This window comes from Tiliqua scincoides, chromosome 7, assembly GCF_035046505.1.
Source record: "Tiliqua scincoides isolate rTilSci1 chromosome 7, rTilSci1.hap2, whole genome shotgun sequence".
Classification (NCBI taxonomy): domain Eukaryota; kingdom Metazoa; phylum Chordata; class Lepidosauria; order Squamata; family Scincidae; genus Tiliqua; species Tiliqua scincoides.
Genome location: NC_089827.1, coordinates 75,044,049 through 75,068,420, shown reverse-complemented (window position 1 = coordinate 75,068,420; position 24,372 = coordinate 75,044,049). Strand labels below are relative to the sequence as shown.

The 24,372-nt window shown below is 43.1% G+C and overlaps 1 protein-coding gene and 1 pseudogene across 1 annotated transcript in view; both read left to right on the top strand.

Annotated features, from left to right (window-relative positions):
• The window catches only part of LGR5 (leucine rich repeat containing G protein-coupled receptor 5), an 83,105-nt gene that overhangs the window by 55,291 nt on the left and 3,442 nt on the right, over positions 1 to 24,372 (top strand). The window contains exons 7-16 of the mRNA XM_066634508.1: positions 913 to 981; positions 7,010 to 7,081; positions 8,522 to 8,593; positions 8,701 to 8,769; positions 12,421 to 12,492; positions 17,625 to 17,690; positions 19,090 to 19,161; positions 19,634 to 19,705; positions 20,663 to 20,788; positions 22,461 to 22,606. Of these exons, the coding sequence (XP_066490605.1) occupies positions 913 to 981; positions 7,010 to 7,081; positions 8,522 to 8,593; positions 8,701 to 8,769; positions 12,421 to 12,492; positions 17,625 to 17,690; positions 19,090 to 19,161; positions 19,634 to 19,705; positions 20,663 to 20,788; positions 22,461 to 22,606 (836 nt within the window). The remainder of the gene's footprint in view (positions 1 to 912; positions 982 to 7,009; positions 7,082 to 8,521; positions 8,594 to 8,700; positions 8,770 to 12,420; positions 12,493 to 17,624; positions 17,691 to 19,089; positions 19,162 to 19,633; positions 19,706 to 20,662; positions 20,789 to 22,460; positions 22,607 to 24,372) is intronic.
• On the top strand, positions 6,820 to 6,936 carry LOC136657823 (5S ribosomal RNA; annotated as a pseudogene).

Sequence of the window (24,372 nt, the reverse complement as noted above, 5' to 3'; positions counted from 1 at the left end):
TCTGGCAGCTGCAGTGGCTTCCGATTCATTTCTGGGCCCAATTCACTGTGCTGGTTTTGATCTACAGAACTCTATACGGCTGGACCTTGGGGGGTACCTTTGGACTCACGTACTCTCACGCTGTCCGGCTCATCCCCTTAGGTCATCTGGCAATAGTTCCACTGCTGTCTGAGCTGAAGACACTGTATGGCAAGAAACAGGGCTTTTTCCATGTGGACCTCTGGAATAAGCTTCTAGAGGCTCTCCAATCAGGTCCCTCTGTGGAGCAATTCTGGCTAGTCTTTAAAACATTTCTTTTTAAACTAACTTTTGTGGGGAGAGGGTAGGGGCTAAATATTATGTTATATATGTATTTTATATTTTTATGCATTTTATATGTATTTTAATGTTGTAAGCTGCCTTGGGTGTCCTTCAATGGGTCTCCTTGAAGCTGCGCTAGCAATTTTGCTATGCATGTCTGAGGACAGGGGGCAGAAAAAGTGAAAATGGGGGATAGGATCTGGTGAGTGCAATTGCCACTGGCTCAATCCCCTCCCACAGCTTCACTACCCCATCACGCTCCTTCTCCCTGCCAGGTTTTGCTTCTTCCACCTGCCCCCTCCCTCTGTCTTACCTGCTCCATCGGCAAATGGGAGAGCCTACAAAGTTGGGTCTGGCCTTCCTACTGGAGTCCTGGCTGCGTGCTTTATTCTGGCAGCAAAATGCATGTTCTGCTGCTAGCTAGAGCCCATAGGATTCGGCTGAAAGTAAAGCATGTATATTCATAAATATTGAAGACACCCCACATTTCTGTAAATTGTCTGGTTATAGATCTATATATGTAATCAGATAAAATACTTTCTTGCAAATGTGAAAAAAAAAATACTTATTCACTAGTATTGAATCTAACAACTGTTTTTGTTTTTAATCCAGAGATTTAAATTATAACAATCTAGAGGAATTTCCCACCTCAGTCAAGGCACTCAGGAACCTGAAAGAACTGTAAGTATGAAATGCAGGATTCCCTTTTTCCCAGCGTCCAGGTTACTTTATTTTAATGTGGTGGCTTTATCAGCAAACAGTATAACCTATGTATTCTGGAAATATTTGGGATAGCAAAGCATACTAAATATTATTCTGACTATGAGAGAAAAAAAATTCGTTTTGTTTCTCTAGTTTCACACTTCAGGATCATACTGAGGATGCTGGGAGAGCCTTGAGAATAGTTTTAGCCAGTTATTGTACATACAGTGACCTAGAGCAGATATGTTTCGGTCAGGACTCAGGACTCAGACTCTCATGGACTATTACAGGGCTCGCCAGACTCTGATCCATGGGCTGGACCAGTGCCCTGCCTAAGCTCTTCCCCGCATGAACGGCACTTACCGTTGCATAGGGGATCCTCCACAAAGTAGCTCTGTGCACCCCCAATCTTCACTGCTTCTAGCTTCAAACTCTCCAGCAGGCTTTGTGCCCAGATTTCCAGGCAGTAGTGGTTGGACGCAGCAAAGACTGGGAGCACACATAGGCGCTTTGCAGAGGCTCCTGGCAGACCAGTAAGTGCCGCCAGCACTGGGGGAAGCCTTTGCTGGCACGCAGCGGTCTCTACTTTGGAGACAGCTGGTTTATTACGCCAATAGAATGTGCATTCTGCCAGCACAAAGCGCTCTGTGGCTGTCACAAACACATCACTACTGGCACACATAGCCTAACCTGTGCCACAAGCAGCAAGTGGCTGGGTTCACGCAAGATGAACCAGGTCTTCTCGCTGTAGCAGGTAAGGCCACCCAGGGCTGGAAGGGAGGCGGGAAGAGAGTGGAACAGAGCATAGGGTGGGTGAAGCAAGCCCGGGAAGGGGGCAGGTCTGGCAGTGCCCACCAAATCCTGACCCTCTTCCGAGGTCTTATCTGCCTGCACGGCTGAACACAGACTTGCACCAGCTATTGAGCTGCACAGGTCCAAGCTGACCTGTAGTGGTGCTGGGGATTACCTCAAGGCAAGGGAACAAATGTTCCTTACCCCAAGGAGGCCTCCAGAGACCTAAAATTCCCTGTAGGATACATAAGTAACTGTGTTGGTGCTGCTACATCACCGCATGGGAAATTAGTTAAGATTGGACTGATTTAAGGACATCTTGGTGTAGGGAGAAAAATCTGATCTTACGCTTCTAGATGTGGGAGTGAATTTGTTAAAATGTTAAAGTTTCATTTAGCCAACCACTATGTTAAAGTGTATTATTCTGGTGCACTGTCTGTAAAGTCAACCTTGAAGTACCATCTAACAGAGTTATGAATTAGCCATCAGATTAGTTTAAAATTTGGAGGTCATTTGGAAGCACATCACACATCCTATAGTGATAACGGAAAATATTCTGCTATTTTTACTGGCTCTTAGAGAAAAAAGAAAAAAAAAGAATTAACTTTTTTGGTGATTTATTCAAGGATTCTTGATAGCTACTTTAGAATGTAGAATGTGCAAAACCACAGTGTCCTAAATGTTTGGAATTAATAGGTGGAAAGGAGCCTAGAGTTGAAGTGAGACAAGTCAATTCCTTGTGCAAAATACAGAACAAGCAGATTAGTATCAAAGACTTGTATAGAGGTTCTCAAAATCATCAAATCTAACTGTTTGATGTCAAACAGTTGTCAAATCTAACTGTTGTTTAAGTCAAGATACTTTATTTATTTACCATTTTCCAACAGTGCCACTGAACTCATGCACAGGGAGTGGAAGTGATAACTGGTGATCGTGTCATTTTTAAAAATATATTTTGCACTTGTTTGTGCAAAGTGTCCCATCAGAGTTTCCATTTGTGAATGCATTGTTCTAAATGCATGCAGAATGGTGATATAGCCCCATACTAGGCGTCTCTTTTCTCTCATTGAGACTTCTGTATTCCTAGTAGTGTGCCGAGATTGACAGCAGAGTTAGGGCCCAATCCTAACCAGCTTTCCAGTGCCGGTGCACCTGTGACATTGGGGCATGCACTGCATCCTTTGGTGGGTTGACAGTCACGGAGGCTACCTCAAGGTAAGGGAACATTTGTTCCCTTACCTTGGGGTTGTACGGTGGCTGCACTGGTGCTGGAAAGTGGGATAGGATTGGGCCCTTAGTTGGAATGCTGTCCTCTGTTTTGGCAGTGGAGGGGGCGGGCGGGCAGTCACTGAGGGCACAATCCAAACCTGCGCTGGAGCAGGCAAGCCAGGAGGCTTGCACTGCATCCAACACAGGTTCATTGGGTGCAGTGGCTCAGCCACGGGCAAGTGGAACCTCTTCCCCTTGCCTGTGTGTAAGGGCTGCATGCCCCTATGGGTCTCCTTGGACCTGCGTCACCTCTGGAGGTGGCGCAAGTCTGAGGAGAGCAGAGCAGCACGAAGCCGCTCTGCTCTCCCGGGGTCGGGGGTTGGGATCCGGCATAACCGCCGGGTCCCAGCTCTGCCCCTGGCTCCCTGCATGCACACCCCTGGGCTGCCCTCCCCCTGCCCAGAAACACCCCACGCCCGCTCCCCACGCCCCCCACGCCTACCATTGACACAAGCGGCGGCACGGGAGCTGCCGCAGAGGCTTCTGCCTACCTCCTTTATGGCATGTTTGCGACCCTCCTATGCCGGCCCAAGGGACTTGGGTGGGCCGCTGTGAGATACAGGAAGCTGGAGTAGATGGGCCTATGGCCTGATCCAGCGGGGCTGTTCTTATGTTCTTATGTTAGCATAAGGTGCACTTTGGATTGCGCCCTGAGAGTGTTAACTTGTCCCACCTTTTGATGGCCTAACATTGCTTCATCAGAGTGGGCAAGAACAAGCCCTGAAGACCATGTGATTCCTCTGAAATATTGTTCCTCCCCAGCACAGTCCACTTGGCCCATTTTTTTTTCCTTTCCAGCGATATCCTGGCAGCACAAGGGTTTAGATCCACTATGCCTATTGTCTATTCCTAATGTAGAAAAATGCAGAAGCAATTTATCAGCATTCAGCAATTTTCCATTATATTTTTCTGCTCTGTCACCTAAAGCGTTATGGCTGTCATTTAGCATATGGAAACATTTTCCACACTAAAAAAATTATTTGGACCAGAATTCATCAGAATTTTACCCATGCTGCCACATGAAATATGTGTTTCCAGATGCTACCACAATGACCAAGCACAGCCTGGAGACATTAAAAAGAAATCATTATGATCTAGATGAATGATGGATGCACTTCTAACAGACTTTCTCGATCCGAAAGTCTTTGAACGTAAATTGTGATATCATCTGGAAGTGCTGCCAACAAGGTGAGCTCTCAGGAATGCTTCACATGTGTCATTTTCCTATACTAAGCAGCCCTCGGTTCCCAATATTCATGCAACACGTCCCACTAATATTTCAGAAATCTTCAACAATGACTTCATTTATTCACGCAACAATGTATGGAGCAAAAAAAATAAAAATAAAACCAGCCCTGAGCAGGTTGTTTCAGAAGTGGAGTTCTCTCGTACTTCTTTTATTTGAAGCTGAAAATGCTGTCAGATCTTGGCAGGCAGCGTTTGAACTCTTCTCAAGGCAGTAAAATCCAATATGAATGTGTGATACAAATTATGCAAGATATGGGCAGCCCAGTTCTAAATACTGGGGCACTGCTGGGTGCAGTGGCACCAAAGTGGCTACTGCTGCATCCTGTGGCATCACAGTAACCACCAGAGATATTCTCGGAGGAAGGGGACTTTTGTCCCCTTTCCCCCAGGAAAGCCCCAAGCCCCGCAGTGGGGCTTTTCAAGTCTGCACTTTGCTGGTGCAGACTTGAGAGACTCCATGTCGGGCCAGAAGGCCCGAAAGGGAACACACACATTCATTGTATGTTCTTTGTGAAGTACTCTCAGCCACTCAGTACTTAAAGAGCCTCATTGATTCCCAATCAATTTCCTGTCCTTTTGCAATTTAAAGTGCTGTTGCTTTGCCTTTAAAGAACTTCACAGCTTGGGGGCTGGATGTGTAAAAGACTAGCCACTGCAGGATCTACTTTCCTGTGCACTGAGATCATCTTGGGATGCCCTCTTCCAGGATTCCCTTGATCCTGAGATGAGGTGGCTGGTGACTGGAAGGTAGTCCACAGTTGTAGCACCCCATCTATGGAACATCTTTTCAGGGAGGCTTTACCTTTTAACTACCCTGTTGACCTTTGGGTTCCAAGTAAAGACTGAGCTATAAACTAGGCTGCCTCTGGTCCAAATCTCACCTTCTGCTGTGAAGTCACTAGAGGTGCCTCTCCCTCTCCATCTGAACTCCTCGGCTGCAATTTAGGAATAACAAACCATACTTTCCAATGTTATTGTAAGGATTACAACAGCAGAATACACGTGAAACAGTTTGTTGAACACTTGAAAGTGCCTTTACAAATGCTAAATAGTTGTTTTGTGCTGATGATTGAATAGCTAGTATGGCTGTAGCTAGCATACCCACAGCCTGATCTTCAGAGCAACAACTTGATGCAATTTTTGTTTTCATTTAGTGTGTGATGATTAGGATAAAATATTATGGAAATTACTCAGATGCCCTAAATAAAAGCTGCAATATTCTCTTAATGTTCATTGTTCAGGCTTTTCTTCTAGAAACACAATTTTTTCTGCACCAATTTTCTCAGCCAGCCACTTTATGGCTGCTGACAACAGCCGCTGATACTCTTGTCCAAGCAATGAATAGAGATTATTGCATCAGTGAACCATCTAGTGCTTCAGTTTAACTGGACAACTTTTTTCATACCTGATTGAACAAATGAACATTTCCCACACAAATCATTACTGTTCTTTCTTGAACCCTTTGTTGCTTCTTTTGTTTTTAGCAGAACTCATGTGAATGCAATGCAGTAATTAATTTGGAGACAATTTGCTTCCTTCTTGAATGGCAGTAATTGTGACTTGCTCATTTAAAATACTTTTACAGAGAACCCATGTGAAAGACTAAAATGTACATGATGCCCTAGGATTGTATGGATATACACATTCACTAGCAGACCCAGAACACATTTATGTGTATTATATTGATTTTAATTGAAGCCTTGTCCAATGAAGAAGCTGAGGACAGTGATCTAAGGCCATATTTCTGTGTACATCTGCATGGAGCAATCACCACTGATTCTAAGTGGAGTCTAGGTTCAAGTAAATATGCATTGGCAGGGTGACTAGATAACTGCAAAAGAGGACAGGGAACCCAAAAATGTTGGCCATCCAAGAAAAATGTAGGACATGACAAAATAAAAGCTAAAAATACTCATGTATTGTTTTCATGTGGTTAACTTAAACACTATATTACTTATTATTAAATTTAAAACTATATTGCATATAATTTATCAATTACAAGAAGGCTATGCTATGCACTGCCTGCAGGGGCCGCTTGCAAGGAAAAAGAGGACATTTAAGTTCTTTTCCAGGACACAAGGCTAAAAAAGAGGACGTTGGTCACCCTGTGCATGGGATCAGGCCTCCGGTCACATTTAGCAAGCAGCTTGATCCAAAAATTTGCTTCAATAGAGAATAAGCCCATAACACCAGGCATATCAGTGACTTAACCAAGGCACTATCACAAAGCATTTCTCCATATTACTGTTCGAGAGAGATTATAGTATTGTAGGCAGATGTTGTGGAGGTATAAGAAAAGTGATGGTGTTGCAACAATGTTAGGAAAAGGTGTCCTCTGTCCATCCATCTGTCTAGCCGTACAGGAGCTGTTTATCCATCTATCCCTACACTATCAACCATAAAGTCTGGGGGTGGGGGAGAAAGGATCTCCATTTCTGCTACAACTAGATTTCTACTGAATTTGTTCCATGTTACTTTGCGGTCAACTTACCCCTAAAACAAAATGTGGCTTTTGCATATTACCCTGCACATGCCTGATCTTATCTGATCTTGGAAGCTAAGCAGGGTCAGGCCTGGTTAGTACTTGGATGGGAGACCACCTGGGAATACCAGGTGCTGTAGGCTTATACCATAGTCTTTCGAAAGTGAAGGTTGCCAACCAACTATATTGTGTTTGTGTCTCTGATTTCTTTTGTAGGGGATTTCATAATAATAATATTAAGTCAATACCTGAACAGGCATTTTTGGGCAATCCATCACTTATGGCAATGTAAGTACGAGCAGTTTTCTTTTCATAGAAAATATGAACATAATTACATTTAATTTTCAATTTTATGTGTGTATTTCATATATGAATAGGACAATGCTTGTCAAAGTTCATGAAACTGTATCTTCCTTCCAGAAATTAAACCTTCCATGCCTGTCAACCTAGAGACTTAATTGGGTGTACTTGCTCATTTGCTGCATCCCATGTTGCTTCTTCCACATTTGCCTGTCTCCTAAACCCCTCACTCTACCCCACATCTCCTTACCACTCTGGGCAGTGCTTCCCAACAGTGTGTGACAGTGGCCCAGCTTTTGCACCGCCGTAAATTACCTTGCGCACCTGGAACACTAGGACTGGGGCCTCAGTTTGGGAATCAGTGGAACAAGCTATTGCAGAATATTAAATTGCAGTGTGAACATACCATTCCTCAACTTTAAGGAAGGGGAGTTTCCTTCATTCTACTGCACATGTATTGCAGACCCCCTTGCCTTACCCAGGTTGTTCCTTCTGTTGGCTATTTAAACATTACAGCTTTGCACAGAGGCTGCTGAAAAGTACTTATCCACACTGACGTTCTACACAGAGGGCATAATGTTTAAAGGCCTCCTATCAACCTCTCTGCCAGCATTCCATCTGCATGCCAGCATGTCTGCTATCAAGGATATTATGCCAATACAGGTTTACTTAACTGAACTCTATTAAGGATATATTGTACTTTTAAGAAGATACTGCATTAGTCTGAGCCAGTACACAGCGTAACATACCTTTTACTGTTATGGTCCTTGTCATAATTTCCTTTTGCCAATAATGTTGGGGGAGGGACACACTCTTTAAATCAGCCTTGACTCTTACTTGTTTGAGGTAGGAGACAAAGAAGGACACAGATACTCTCATCTGTGAACTTTAATGAAACATACTTGGTTAATAATGTTTTTAGCAAAAGCATAATTACTGCATTGACAAGTAAAAATGTGAAAAGGAGAACAGTTTTTACAAGTTATTCTGCTAAACCTGTATGAGTTCTTTTTCACACTGAATTTGTCCTAGAGAATATCCCTCTCACCCCACCCCCACACAGGGAGTTCTGCTAAGTAACAGAACTAATGTCTTTGTCACTTGGGCAAGTGAAGTCAGCTCCGTCTCATTTCCGTCTATTTCAGACAATTCCAAACGTTTTATCCATAATGCGTACTAAGCTCGTAAACATGTATCTGGTCCAAGCCAAAATAAGTGTATAATTGTAATCTGGAAAGCTAGTTTTAAAAGCGAGGAGGAAATTTGTTTGTGATATGTTCAAAGTAGCAGCCCTGGAAGAGAGGGTTTCATGAGTAAATTGCAGGCAAGATCATCAAAGCTTAACAGGAATCCTCAATTTATTATGTAAGGATTTGAAGAGACCGTTCTTGACTGTTAAATCTGTCCTATTTTTCTTCTCCTTCATAGCCACTTCTATGACAACCCTATTCAAGCTGTGGGAAAGTCTGCTTTTCTGCACCTACCTGAACTCAGAAGCTTGTATGTATCTGCATATTTAAAACACTTCATTTGTGGAAAAACTCCTTAACTTCTTTTATTAAAAAGGGGGGGGAAGCCCACTAGTTATGTTGTGTTTGTAACTTTAGGACTTTAAATGGTGCTTCAGAGATAACGGAGTTTCCTGATCTGACTGGGACAACAAGTCTGGAAAGTTTGTAAGTATCAGACAGACAGTTCATGTTACTCCCAAAGGCAGATGGCATTAATTATTGCAGATGTTGACTTTCTTCTAGGAGCTGTCCTTCAACCAACTTTTTGCAACCCATCTGCAACCTGGTTAAACCAAAGCATGTGGATTTGGGATAGTTTGATCTCGTGGACTCTATGGCTTGTTCATAGGTTTACTGGGCTAGCCAAGACAGGGCCATCCATGAGGCTGGCTGAGGTGGTCCCCTCAGGCAGCAGAGTGGAGGGGGGACACCTCCCTTCATCCACCCATTCACGTCCATGGCTGCTCTTCCTGCTTCCTGAATTGGAAAGGAAGAGGATGATGGAGCAGAAGTGTGGAGAAGTTCTAGCCCATCTCTTTCTCCTCTTCCTCTGTTCCGTCTCCCTCTTCCAGTCCAGAGCGTGGGAGGAGCAGAGGCTGGCACATCATCAGGGGGTAACACAAAGTACCAGGAGGTTTAGGGTGAGCCCTGGGGCCAGCAATCTTCTTGGCATGGTGGAGGAGCAAGTACATATTTCTCCCTTCTGCCATTCCCCTAATGCAGTGTTATTCAAACTGTGAGGCGCGGCTCTTTAGGACGGCACCAGGAACTCAAAGGGGAGGCGCGGGATGTCCTCTCGCAGCGATACAGTCACACCCCTGGGCAGAATACAAGCCCGTCTTCTGCCCATAGTCTTCGGGGGTTTTTAAAGCAGAAGAAACGGGTTGCTCAGCTGTGAGAGTGGCTGCTTGTCGTAGACTTCGTACACTCACAGGGTTTTGGGGTGCTCAGAGTTCTTGGTTTTTGAACCCTAGAGTCCTCAAGGACCCCTGTTCGGTAGTACTGCCACCACCCTGTATGTGCCAGTGTCTCAGTCCAGGGACACTGAGACCCTCTAGGCTTAATTCTATCCCTTGCAGGCACTGAGCATGTTCTTTAATTAAAGCCTCAGTCCTCAAGTTACTAGTCCTCAATGAGTATTTGGTAGCTTGCTGAATGGCTAGGCAGGATTCTGAACCTTTGTCCCCAACAGACAATGCAACAACTTAGTAAAAGGATTTTTACTAGATTACTAAGATTACTTAGATTTTGACTTTATTAAATACATAGGGTTACATAAAGTTACAAAAGGCAGCAAATGCTGGAGGCATAAAACTTCTAGGAAACATATCAGCATTAAAATAACAAAGCTAACTGGCTAGCTCTATTATTCCCTAACTCTCACCTGGGTCAGCTGTCTTTTGTAGATCTTTCAGCTCCCAGTTACCTAAGAAGCCACATGGCCCTGGTGGAGCAGGCTCTCTCTCCTGCAGGATGTTGCACCCACAACCTTTCCACCAAACAGACAAAAGACCAAGACACACCCCTTGGGCTTTGTTCTTATACTTCTCAGGCTAACAGGTCTGAGGTGACTCTGTACTCATTTAAACTGTCCAATCAGAGACCTGGGGCCAGAATCTTCAGGAAGTGGGGCTGGATGCTAGTCTTCCTAGCTCTTCCCCTCCCCACTGGAGATTCACGGGCACCTCTCTGTCTGCTTAGGTGCTACATTATCACCTTCCATTGAGTTGTAAATTCCTTGCAGCTAGGAACTGCAAGCCACTTCTTTGTTATGGTTTAGCTTGGTTCAGGTTTTACATGCTACTAGGCCTTTTTTTTTGTATTGGCAACCTTCAGTTTCGAAAGACTCTGGTATCGCGCTCTGAAGATGGTTCTGGCACAGCGTCTAGTGTGGCTGAAAAGGCCAATCCAGGAGTGACAATCCCTTCCACACCGGGAGCAAGTGCAGTCTGTCCCTGGTCTGTCTCCCTGGCTATGGGCCTTCCTTCTTTGCCTCTTAGCCTCAGACTGTTGGCCAAGTGTCTCTTCAAGCTGGGAAAGGCCATGCTGCACAGCCTGCCTCCAAGTGGGCCGCTCAGAGGCCAGGGTTTCCCACTTGTTGAGGTCCATCCCTAAGGCCTTCAGATCCCTCTTGCAGATGTCCTTGTATCGCAGCTGTGGTCTACCTGTAGGGCGCTTTCCTTGCACGAGTTCTCCATAGAGGAGATCCTTTGGGATCCAGCCATCATCCATTCTCACGACATGACTGAGCCAACGCAGGGGTCTCTGTTTCAGCAGTGAATAGATGCTAGGGATTCCAGCACGTTCCAGGACTAAACTGTACATATTCATGACACTGCTGCCGCCCCGCCCTCTTCCAAGCATGCTCTGCTTGCAGTCCTTAAGGCTCACTGATCCTTGTCTGGTAGGTTCCTAGTTCCCAGCCTGGGATCGATTCTCATCAAAGTGAAATCTCTCTTTTCAACCCCCTCCCTCTTCCACTCCCCCCTTTCGATCTCCAAACTTCCAAACTTTCCCACTTTCCTCCCCCTCCCCAAATAAAACGCTTCCTATTTTACCAGTCATCAGGATGCTTAAAGTTGCTTCCATGCAGTTGGCAAAGGGGGAGGGGAGGGACAAGCACACACTTTACTTGGCCAGGAGCAGAAAAAGGGGACTGTTTCGAAAGTGATTTCTTAATCTTGCTGTTTGAATGAAGAGGAGAGGCTGTATTTTTAAAGTGATGAATCTTGCTATTTGAAGGGAATACTTATCAGCCATTGATGAAGTGATTGCCAGCCCAATCCTATCCAAACTTTCCTGGGAGTAAGCCCCATTGACTCTAATGGGACTTACTTCTGAGTAGACATGCATAGGCTTGAGCTGTGCATCTCCTAGTATAGGAGACAAATCAGCTTCCTAACCAAACCCTTATCTGCTCTGATATATTTTCATGGTCTATTTTTGTTTTCCCCACCAGCTGCTGGAAAAATGTAATTTCATTAAATTAATAAAGGGTGCAATCCTATCCAAGGAGAATGGGAGAAATGACCAGTTAGGATTGGGGTCCATGGGGGTGTGTGTGTAATGTTGGTCAGACTGTTGGTTCACAAAGTTCATTTGGTAAAACAATTCTATTGGTATGCTTACAAGGTTTAAAAAAATGAGTCCTCCTGGACCAGACAAAATCTACCTACTCCAGCATCCTGTCTCCAACAGTGATTGGCAGCTGATCATTTATAAAGCATGTATATTGCTGTGTATTAATAATATATTTATTAATATTAAGTCCAGAAGGACTTCATTGTAACTTTTAGTGTAGTGTTGTGTGGTTAGACTACAACTTCAGAAACAAAGAAACTTTTTAAGTTCAGCAATAAAAGATATAAAAGTAATAAAAGGTATTTTAATTATGACTTTTCTGGAGCTGCTGCTTCTGAGAAGCTCACCCTTAGTCTCCTTCAGCTAATGGCTACCATGCTTGATCTTTTTTGTGATAGAATCTGAGCAGTGAAGAGAAAAGAAAAGATGCCTTCACCCAGTGTAATTAATCTGTGGGACTCCTTGCCCCAGGATGTGGTGGTGGCTTCTGGCCTAGATGCCTTTAAAAGGGGATTGGACAGATTTCTGGAAGAAAAGTTCCTCACAGGTTACAAGCCATGAGAAGCAGGCAACCGCAGAACGCCCGGTGCGAGGGCGTGGCCACAGGATGCAGGTGTCTTGTTCTGTGTGCTCCCTGAGGCATCTGGTGGGCCACTGGGAGATGCCGGAAGCTGGACTAGAGGGGCCTTTGGCCTGATCCAGCGGGGCTCTTCTTATGTTCGCTTATCTCAACAGGACCCTTACAGGAGCCCGGATCAGATCTCTTCCTGCATCAATCTGTGATCAACTGCCCAACCTCCAAGTACTGTAAGTATAAAGCAGAGTCTTTATTCAATTGCAGATGAACATGCAATATGCAGCTTTCAGCCCAGTCTTATACTCACCATCTGACACTGGTCCTCTTCTTCTACTGCCATAAAGCAGTAGATTATGCCATAAAGCATGCCTGATCTTGTCTGATCTCGGAAGCTAAGCAGGGTCAGGCCTGGTCAGTACTTGGATGGGAGACCGCCTGGGAATACCAGGAGCTGTAGGCTTATACCATGATCTCGGAAGCTAAGCAGGGTCAGGCCTGGTCAGTACTTGGATGGGAGACCGCCTGGGAATACCGGGTGCAGTAGGCTTATACCATGATCTCGGAAGCTAAGTAGGGTCAGGCCTGGTCAGTACTTGGATGGGAGACCGCCTGGGAATACTGGGTGCTGTAGGCTTATACCATAGTCTTTCGAGACTGAAGGTTGCCAACCATAAAGCAGTCAGCGCCAGTCATTATCTCTCATCCTCACTTACCGCACAGAATTGTTGTGAGGACAAAAGGAGGGGAGAAACTATGTATACTACCCTGAGCTCATTGGAGGAAGGGTGGTATAAAAATAAATAAATAGAATACAATCAATTATTATCAACCTGGGTCAGGTTCCTGGAAAACCCAGCAGAGACCAAATCATTGATCCTGTGGGGGTTGGGGGAAGTGTAGCTTTTCTCCCAAAGGGCACCCAAAATGTTTTACAATAGCTGTAGTTGCAATAGACTCAGAATAGACTCATTCTTCCTGATTATGACTGAGACACAGAAACCCTCTATAGAGTTGGGTAGTAAACTGTGAAAGGATTTTTTCTTTCTCTACCCCTCTATACTCATCCCATTCACATGTATACTGAACCTAGGAAGGGGGAAGGACCATGCTCCCTTGTCACATCCCCAAACAGTGGGGTCAAGCTTCTAGCCACATATCCCAACAGCATACCCCTGGCCGTGTCCCCAATCACCAACATTCATCCATATGAATATAAAGGGCCTCCAAGTGCATATAGCTGTGTATGTACAGGGGCACCTGCAGTCTTGCACAATTAGGATCCTTCATCATTTTAACTATAGGCAGCAGTATGCATATGGAGGCCCTTTGTAGAAATTCAGCGGACCATGTACAGATCAGGGCATGGCCAAGGGACATAGTCTTGCTTCCCCCTCCACATACTCAGTTAATACATGGAAGGAAATGACCAATCAGGGCTACTGAAGCAGGAATAAGATCTGTTTTTACATTAGAACGTTCTTTATATGATTCTGTACCTTAGTGTTCCATATCTACATTTTCCCCTAGCCATCTTTATGCTGTTGGATTTTGAACAGTGTTTCTGAGATTTGTGGGAGACCTATTTTCTTATAATAATTAACCAGTACATTATTGCAGCTTTCAAGAATGCTGCAGCGTTAGTTCAATCACTATCCAAAGTAATCATGCTGTCTGCTTCTTTGTGAATGGGCCAACTGCACTTTCCTTAAGGATTACATCATGATGAATGTATCTGGTATTAGTTTGCTTGGCCAACATTCGAATAGCACTAATTGTAACATACTGTCACAGTACCAAAGTGGCCCCTACAATCATTTCTGGGAAATCTGGGAAAACTGAGTGCTAGTGTTGGTGGAGTAAGATTAATCAATATTGCTGATCAAGCACTTCTTTCGCATTATTGACAGCAGGAGCAATATATGTAGTCTCCCTTCCTATGACACATGAAATTGCACCCTACTAAGCTAAATATCAAAGATTTCTACCTCAAGTTAGTCCTGATTGTGTAACATCATCTGGTACTTGGAGATGACCTGGTGGAATTTATGTAAGTTTTGTAACAGCAATTTAAATACACAACCTAGAAAGTTGTATCCAGGAGAGACCTGTTTGAAAAAAGAAGCTGATGGTTTTAAGGGAAGATACACTCTGTGTGAACAAAATCACGTAGGTTCAAGTTTGAATAATCATGCCTGGATATGCTGCAGTGCATTAAGTCAAAGGCCATAAACCCATTGTGGACTTGCATTCCATGAACATAGCACCATAGCATGTGTCAAAAAAAGAATCTGTGAACAAAACAGGAATTGCCATATATTCTGGCCAGTTCACTTAACTACTAAACTTATATCAGTAGCTACTAGGTGTGCAGCAGCTTAGTAAAACAACATAGACTGTGCACGCCATAGTTCTGGTTTTTCAGCTTTTCTGTTGTATATGCCGCTTTTCAATGTCCCTGTACCTCCACAGCTGAGTGACGTGTGCTGAAGTGGGCAGCATGCCTCACAGCCAACCCTGCAGCACGAGAGAGGCTACTCTGGCTGCTGCAGCATCCTCATTTCTGCTCTGTTTGGCACCATTCTTGCCCAACCTGTCCCTTTTTTGAAGGACAGTCTTCCTTACAGCCACACCTTACTACTGGTGCTCTGCTACCCCGCTTTCAGTGGGATCAGACCAGACAAGAGCACTGTCATAAAGTGCCTGTGGCTGTAGGGCCAAATGTCATCTGTTATCACTTGCCATTGGTTGAAAAGCATGACCATGGAAACGTTCTGTTGATTTTTAATTGTGTTATTTGTAAGCTGTTCTGAGCGCACTGCACACCTAAACAAACAGACCAGTGCTTCTCAAATGTTTTAGCGTGGGGACCCCCTTTTAGAATGACAGTCTGTCAGGACCCATTGGAAGTGATGTCATGGCCAGAGGTGGCATCATCAAGCAGGAAAATTTTTAACATCTCCATGTGACAAAATTTAATTAAGTTTATTAAAAGTTTACAAGAAGTATAAGTTTTGAAATTTATTTAAATAAAGAACCACCCTCCCAAGCAGTTGCTGATCTGTCTGAAAAAAAATTCCCCAAACATCCCAAAGGCTGCAATCCTATCCACACTTACCCAGGAGTAAGCCCCACTGACTATCATTGTCAAAAGCATATACAAAGTAGCCTGTTAAAAGTTCAGATCTGTAACATTTCCTCAAATGCAGTCACATACAATGGTAGCATCAAGTCTAATATATTAAAAATAAAGTACACATTGAAATGAATGGGGACCCCCTTGAAACTGGCTTACAACCCACCTAGTGGGTCTGGACCCACAGTTTGAGAAACACTATTTAATAGAGGATTTTATGAAAGAGCAGTTTAAAGTGCCTTATCCTCTTGATAATGCTGCCAGTTCTATCAGGAAAGGTGATGTGCTTCCAGGTTGCTGAAGTTAGAGGAAACCCTGAGTTGATGGTCTCTTAGGCTTGGCATTACCTGTGCTGCCTCTTAGTCAAACTATCCAAGCCAGAATTATTAGAGTGTGGGTGACTCAGCACACAATCTGGAAAACCGTTTACAGTCTAGGTCTTCAACCATCTCCTTCCACAAGGCTTGCCTGCCAACATCCCTTAACTCATATTAAACAATGCCACCTAGACTTGGGGGGGGGGAACTGCTCTGAGAGTTCATTACTCTGTAGCCTCTGCTTGGTGTAGTCTCTTTACACTGGCCATTGTTAAGTCAGTCTACCCTGCCCCTAGGTCTAGAGAGCTGGTATAGCATAATGTCCAAGTTGCAAATTGGGACTTCCCCAGTGGAGTCTCACTGTATGGCCTTAGGCAAGCCCCGCCCCCCCAGCCTCAGCTTCTCAACTGAAAAATGAAAAACACTCACTTTATGGGTTGTTGTAGGGATTCCATCAGTACATGCGACCTTGGGGACTCCAGCTGAACCTTCACAACCCTAACAATGATGATAGAGGCTGATGATGAGAGGTCTCTGGAAGGCTACCTGAGGGCTGCTCTTGGGCTGGGGCAAGACAACGGAAGGGCCAACAGACAGGTGGAGGAGGAGGATGGGTGGATGAAGCAACCCCCTTCCCACTGCCAATCTCTGAGGCCTCGTTGTTGAGCCAGCAACCTTCAAGCTGAGGGATGCCCAGCATGTAAGAGGAGGCTGAGATGTTGCTGAGCCCTTGCTGTCACCCAGCCCCATAGACTTCAAGTTAACGTTCAGGTTCATAAAGTGCATGGTGAGAAGAGTCCCCTTGAACCCAACATCATTTTTCCCTTAGGCTCAATGATTCAGTATCTGTTAATTCAGTATCCACTAGGTTTTCCAGGAACTTAACCCTAGCAGATAATGAGAACTGACTGCATATACATGTTAAGTATTGTTATTAATCTGAAGCTGCCTCCTTCACATGTATCCTGTCCAGTAGGCAGAATATCTTCCTTACAGCTCTACATTCCTTGTGCCTCTTCAGCTTACATTTCTGGGTATGAAAGTCAGTGTGCTGTTGCATTTTACCTTCTACTAGCTCAGCCTGCCCTGAACCTGGTGGTAGTGATAGAAGTGGGGTCCTTACAGCTTATCCCATTCCTTTGGAAAGTATATGCTTTCTAACAAAAGAGAGAGCTTCCCCATCACACCTGTGCAAATAGAATTTAACTTTGAGCAGCATGATTTTGAGGAATTTGTCACAGGCCTAAAACCCTACCATGTAAGGTTAAAAAAAACAGAAACAAAGGCTGTGTCCCTGCATCCAGTCCCTTTTGTGTATTTTTTCGCTTTTCATCTTTTTTCAGAGTCATATTAAAGTTGATGGGAGTTTTCCCTGTGCAAAGGAGTACAGGATGCAAATCTATTTCCCTTTTTCTTTCTTCTCTTTACAATTTGTGTGAATTACCGTGGCTTGTTTTTGATTAGTTATATTATACTATAAATGGGTCCAGATGTTTCAGTTATTCTGTAATTTGTTGAGTTTTGGCTCAAATCATTTGAAAGGCTTTTTTTTCCCAGTGTAGTGATTGATTTCAGAATTAGTTCTAGTTCCTCAAACCACTTCCCTCAACTAAAGATATGGCAGTTCTAAAGGTCAGAGGCAAGATTATTTAATTTAAAGTGTAGTCAGGGAAGCTAATTAAATTTCACTATGATTTCAACTAAAAAGATGGGGTCCTTCTAGAAAAATGCTAAAAACAAAGTATCTTGTAGATGATGTCAAACAATTAAGAGTCATGTTTTGGAAGAAAACTGGATCCAGTAAGACTTCTGATACTAGCTTTCTTCAGATAGGAGCAGTAATCCTAATAATGTTTTTGTTGTTTATAGAAGAGCTGCGTATGGTATATTTTTCCTCACTTTTGTATTTCAGAGACCTCTCTGATAATCAACTGGAAGACTTACCCCAGTTTACCTCATGTGAAAAACTTCAGAAAATGTGAGGTTACCAAAAAACTTTTGATCCATACACACATGAAGTAAATTTCCTCTAATTCGTCTAGTCCAGGGCTCTCCAAACCCCGCCCCAGGGGCTAGATGTGGCCTGCGGTGAGCCTCTATCCAGCCCTCGACCAGCCTCTGATCCCCTGAGAGCCTCTGGCCCAGTTGACCAAACACAAGCAGAGTTGTGGGGTGGGGGAATGGGGTTCTGTTTAAGTGTGTGCTTTGGGCTGTGTTGGTGTTTGGACATTTGAGCCCATTTATTCATTCATCTAACTTCCATCTCTAATGTATTTATTTAAATTTTATATTTAATTTTTTTTTCTGGCCCTCGACACTGCCAGATGCTTGATGCGGCCCTTTGGCTGAAAAGTTTAGAGACCCCTGCTCTAGTCCATGGAGTAGGTTTCTGTACAGCAGAGGTTAAACATTTGTCTACATTTAAAATTCCTTTGGGGGAGCTGATGATGATGAACCATTTGATGAAGTCTGATGTGGTTTGCATCCCTCCACCTCACACACTTTTTATTTTAGTAGAACGTGTCCCTGGTCAGGAAGGACATGTTAACAATAAGGGGGTTTTGATAATGGAGATAGCTGATTCTTCTTAGGTTTTAGATATGACTGTCTGTGGGGCTTTCAACATAGTGGAAAAGTTCCAGCCCTTGATTCACAATATGGACAGTCCTGACAGTCTTTCTGCCTTCCCCTTCCCTTGGCTTCTATTTATAAGAAACATAGGAACAGCCCCACTGGATCAGGCCATAGGCCCATCTAGTCCAGCTTCCTGCATCTCACAGGGGCCCACCAAAGGCCCCAGGGAGCACACCAGATAACAAGAGACCTCATCCTGGTGCCCTCCCTTGCATCTGACATAGCCCATTTCTAAAATCAGGAGGTTGCACATTCGCTTCATGGCCTGCAACCCATAATGGATTTTTCCTCCAGAAATTTGTCCTTATGAAAGGAAATTTATACCTTTTATTTATATACCAGAAATTTATACCTTATGGCTCCTTCCCACTCCATAAGCCTTGGTCTGTTCCACATGAGAAGGTTGGAAATTCTTGTCCTAGTGTAACAGAGTACTAAAATAAATCTAAATGGTGGCCCATTTATGGCCCAAACCATCAAACTGGTTCCTCAGGCTAAAGGTAGTTTTGGATCCATATTTCCTGAGGCCTTTCCCCCATGCCACGTGGAATCTAAGGAACTTTGAATCTTTGAAAGCAGTTTCTGATCTGGTCTGTATGGGTAGGGAGTCTGTTGCTCAGACAAAAAGTCCCACTAAGTACACAAATGTTCTTGGGTACAGCTGTAGTATCTCTTTGGATCCTGGCTTATAACTGAAGTTCTCCTAATGTTGCTAACTATAAAATCGGTTTTTGCCCTTACAGTGACTTGCACCACAATGAAATCGACGAAATCAAAATGGGCACATTTCAGCAGCTGGTTGCTCTGCGTTCACTGTAAGTAGAGCCCTAAGAACTATTTACCTTGGTACTGAGAAACATGGAAGCAAATGTTCCTTTCCTTTGCCTGCTCCTAATACTTTGGTTTTCATTTGGCCTTTTGATCATTCAGCTTGCCAGGTTAGGTTTGCCAAAGCAAAACAAACTTTCTGACGTTGAGAATTTCCAGCAGTGAATTCACACAGCCATGAACAAAAAAATAAAACTTGAAATAGCTTCTGCTTATAGATCTTTCTGGAGAAATAGGAAGCTTTGATTTGTCTCATATAACCCTTTCATGGGCACACTCCACAACCCACTGTTTAATGGAAAAGCTGAGTGATTTTTATGTAGATGACGTTAAAGACACACACACACACACACACACACACACACACACAGACTGTTTCAATATACAAAAGCAGGCCATCAAACTCAGCAAGGAGTAATTATTGAATAGCATTATAGTATTGTTTTTCTCATTCTTTAGGAACTTAGCTTCAAACAAAATATCAACAATCAATGCCAATGCTTTCTCCTCTTTACTGTCCCTGATTAAATTGTAAGTAGCTGCTTATTTTTCTTTGTTTAATGTTTGATGGAGTCCCTCTGTGATCTTTCAAGTCGTCAGTGACAGAAAAAATTCATTAAGGTCAGATTAGAATGGATTGGGATGATTTAAAGAACAGTTAATGCTGCTGTCATAATGTATGGAACCCGCAACTGTATAAAGTCAAAAGGTGCATTCAAACAATACAATTTGGGATGAAAACCAAATGTCGATTGTTAAGTAGTCCCGTGTAGTCCATGTGCAAGTTTCTGCCATACAAGTGTTTGGGTGGTGAAAAATGGGCTCTGCTAGCTTCTTGCTAAGAACAATTGGGCCTCAGTATCTGCGGGAGGGTCTGTTCCCAACCTTCCCCTCCCCCCAGCAAATATTGACACCCATGGATAATTGAGTCTTCGAGTGTGGGGTATCACCCGCATCTGTGAAGTGGTCTGAAACCAGATGAGGCCACACTGAGCCTCACAGAAGCCTCACTGAGCCTCTGAAGGCCCCCTGAAGTACTTAGAAACACACTTCCGGTTTTTGTGTGCGGCTTTAGTCCACCTCCTGGACGTCACTGGAAGACTCTTCCAGTCACATCCAGGAGGTACAGGTCAACCCTCCTGACAAGGGTTGGGATCCACATTGGGTCAAATCCACTGGTCCCTCAGCGCATCAAAGAGTTATTCACAATAAATGTTACTAGCATCTACTAGCATGCTCTGGCAGAGCTCCCACTCACTTTGCTGTAGCTTGCACAGGAGAAATTCCCAGCAGAAGTGTGTCAGGCTCGGACAAATGACCAAAGGAAAAAAAGCTGTTTTAACTGAATTCAGATTATAAATTTGTCTGAAGCCGATGCATCTTTTTCTGCTGAACAGTTTGTTAATTTAAGAATTTTTGACAATATTTTCAGGTGAAAAAATACCATCTTTCTAGAATTGTGAGCTGATTGTCTTTCTTATTTTTCAGGGATCTGTCATCCAACCTTTTGTCCTCTTTTCCTGTGACTAGCTTATATGGTTTAACTCATCTAAAATTAACAGGAAATCACGCACTACAAAGTTTGATATCATCTGAAAACTTTCCAGAACTCAAGTGAGTACCTCATTAAATCTAATAAGACACACTTGTGTTCTTGTGCAACAGGAGGAGTGTCACTGTACAATGTGAGTTACTTCCTATTCAAAGGCTTTGAACCACAGTACGGAAACTAAGACGTAGACGGTAAAAATTGTAGACATATTACGTTGTTTTTTAAATAAAATCTCAAATAAATATGATTGATTTTGAACACCCTGGTTGCTACTTGCTGTGAAACACATCTGCTTCTCAGAAATGTGCCTTCAAATAAATAAATACACAACCTCTGTTCTTAAAATTACTTTGTATAATTTATATTTTATAATGACATGTATACAGACAAGAATCTTGATTGTTGCTTCATAACTGCCCCTTTATTTTTTAATGCAACTGAATACATAGCTACAAAGAAAAAGAAATAATTAAAATAGTTCTCTCGGGTAGTTTTCAGATGAAAGTAAAATGCTTTGTCATTCTTTTAATGAAATCTCTGCTTTGTCTCATGCATGGTTGTGTGTCCCTCTATAAGTCCTATGTGTGGTACAGGCACCTGCAGGATGCCACATTAGGATCACCACACGTGTTTTTAAGTAGTATTACGTACAGACCCAAATTCTAACCAACTTTCCCGCACTGACATAGCTGGGCCAATGGGGCATGCAGTTGGGTGGCAGTCATGGAGGCCTCTTCAAGGTAAGGGAATGTTTGTCCTTACCTTCATGCTGGAAAGTTGGTTAAAACTGTGCCCCTAGGAGTAGGGGCTTCCTACCAGTTGATTCCTGGCGGCTGTTTTAGCAGTAAAGGATCAGGATGTTAACAGATGTAGTAATAGCTAAAGGAAGGAAATACAATTCTCAGGTTCCGTGGTACATGCCTGTTGCTGTTTTATCAACTTCCTCTTGTAAGATATGTAAGACACAATGTAGAGGGTATTGGAAGCATGCACTTTCCCTTAATTTAAATTTTTGTTTTATTCTGTATTGCTTCAGTTTATTTTATTATTTTTTTCCTGCAAAGTTTATTTATTTATTACAGATACAGGAAAATGGGTTAAATTTAGGGCTGGGATTACATAGGTTACACATGAGGATATTGGCCATAGATTAGAACATGTCTTAATCCAAAAAAGAAATCAACAATGACTGGAAAAAAAATTGATACAAAAATTATCCTATTTGTCATTATACTAATTAATGATTTAACTAAACAATCACTATTGTTTAACTAAATTTATTTATCCAATCATAAAAAGGCTTCAAATTTTGCATATAAAATATTCTTGCTGCTATACTGATACGTACAATAAAATGTTTCTTATAATGGTCTTCAATTTCTGATATCACATTTAAAAGGAATATTCTCAGTTTGAATGGTACTACACAATTCAATATCTCTTGTAACAATATACTATATATCATTTTCCAATATTTCTTTACTTTCCACATAACCACCACAAATAATAAAGAATTCCATCATTCTCTTTACATATCTAACAATTATTTTATGATCCAGGGTACATTTTTGCTACTTCCTCTAGCATTAAATATCTATAAAACAATTTATATAAATTCTCTTGTATTGCTTCAGTTTAATTACCATTTGCATTAACTTTTCAAAGGAGGCAGGCTGAGTGCACTGTGATGTTTTTTTTAATGTGCATGACCATGTATTATCTGTTGCTTTGAAGGGTGATAGAAATGCCTTATGCTTATCAGTGCTGTGCATTTAGTACCTGTGACAGCTACTTCAAAATGCAAAACCCATGGAACAAAGATGAGAACAGCAGTGCTGATGAATTTCAGAGGAAAGAGGCTGGCGTTTTCCATACACCAGGTAAATTAAATCAGATTGACCTGGATTTAGAAAGAGAATATTTGCTGTTGGCAGCTGTTGGTTGAAATATATGCCTCTCTCCTTTCCTTATTTAATAGGGAAATGCCCGTACAGTTCAGATAAACTCCCAATGATGCAAGTTCCATCCTTGTAAAATAATGTGTTTTTAATCTTCCCCCAGCTTATATTGGCTAGTGGAATACACAGCGCTTCCTGCAGTGTATGCCATGGCTCACTAGTTCAAATCATCTGTGCTTACTTTTTCTGCAGACAGCTTCTGTGCTTTATTAGATCTCTGCCTGTTGCACACTGTGATCTAGAGCAGAGATTCTGAAACTCCCAGGGAGTTTCTGAAACTCCCTGGTAAGTCTTTGTGGGGACAGGGGGAGGCCAGCAACACAATCCCCAAGATCTTGCCCCAGGACTGGTGGGGGGGGGTTCACTTATCAGCTTCTGGGGGCACCGGGAGCCACACAGTGCCTTCCACAGGGCTCCCCAAGCTTTGGAAACTGTAAACAACATGATTGGAAACCACTTCCAGTTTTAGATTGCGAGGCCCACGCGGTGATTGGTAAATGGAAAACACCCCCCCCCAGCAGTAACACAATCCTGGGGATCATGCTGCCGCCTTCCCCCCTTCCCCCCCCTTAAAGGGTCAGGCAGGTCTTCTCAGGCTGGTGGGTCATGACCCACCAGTTTGAGAACCACTGATCTCAATGACATACATTGATATGGATAAGAGGAAAGCTTGCACTGGTCAGCACTGCACATGTGTGCAGACTGACCGGCAGTCCACCAGGCCCGTTTTCACATTTAGCAGATGGAGAGATAAACCTGTTTCTGGACCACACTGCCTCAGGCTGCAAGTGAGGGGTTGTATGACCTCCTGCTTCTCCATACCAAAAAAATAAAATAAAATACTACTATATAGAAAACTAGATGTCAGGTAGAAGGACTCCAGCACAGTAAGTCAGCATATCAGTGACATGTAACATTTCTGTGTGCAGGACTTGGTTGTTTTTGATTGAAGGAGTATTCACTCATACAAATCCCACCCACAGCTTAAAGTGGTATAGTCAGGTAACAGGGTTACCTGGTTGTCTGCTGTTTGTAACTATGACTTAGACCACTGTGGCTGCTGGGACCCACCAGTGGATCATGACCCCATTTTTGTTGGGTTGTGAAACTGACAGAGCAGATCTATGAGCATCAAGGATTAAACATATTCCTGGGGGGGAGTGGCGGCACTGCTATCCAATCACTATTATAGCCACACCGCTTGGCATTTATAAATCAGGCAGCAGCCTCTAGGTTCTAAAAAGTTTGGGAATGCTATCAGATAGATAGACGATGATAGACATGGAATATACTATATATAATATAGATAGGCATGGAATAGACCTATCTATTGGTCTGGAGGAGCCAATGGAGGAGATATATGGAGGAGATTTTCAATCTTTTTAATCTCATGGCACACTGACAAGGCACAAAAATTGTCAAGGCACACCATCAGGTTTTTGACAATTGATAAGGCACACCATGCTGCCAGTGAGGGACTCACATCCCCATTGGCCCTACTAATAAATGACCTTCCCCCAAATTCCTGTGGCACACCTGTGGACCACTCACGGCACACCAGTGTGCCATGGCACACTGTTTGAAAATGGCTGGAATCACAACTGCTGCCATAATTTGAATAAATTAATCTGAACTTGCCACCCTTTATTTTTGGGAAACGTTGAAACAGGATAAATAGTATTCTCAAT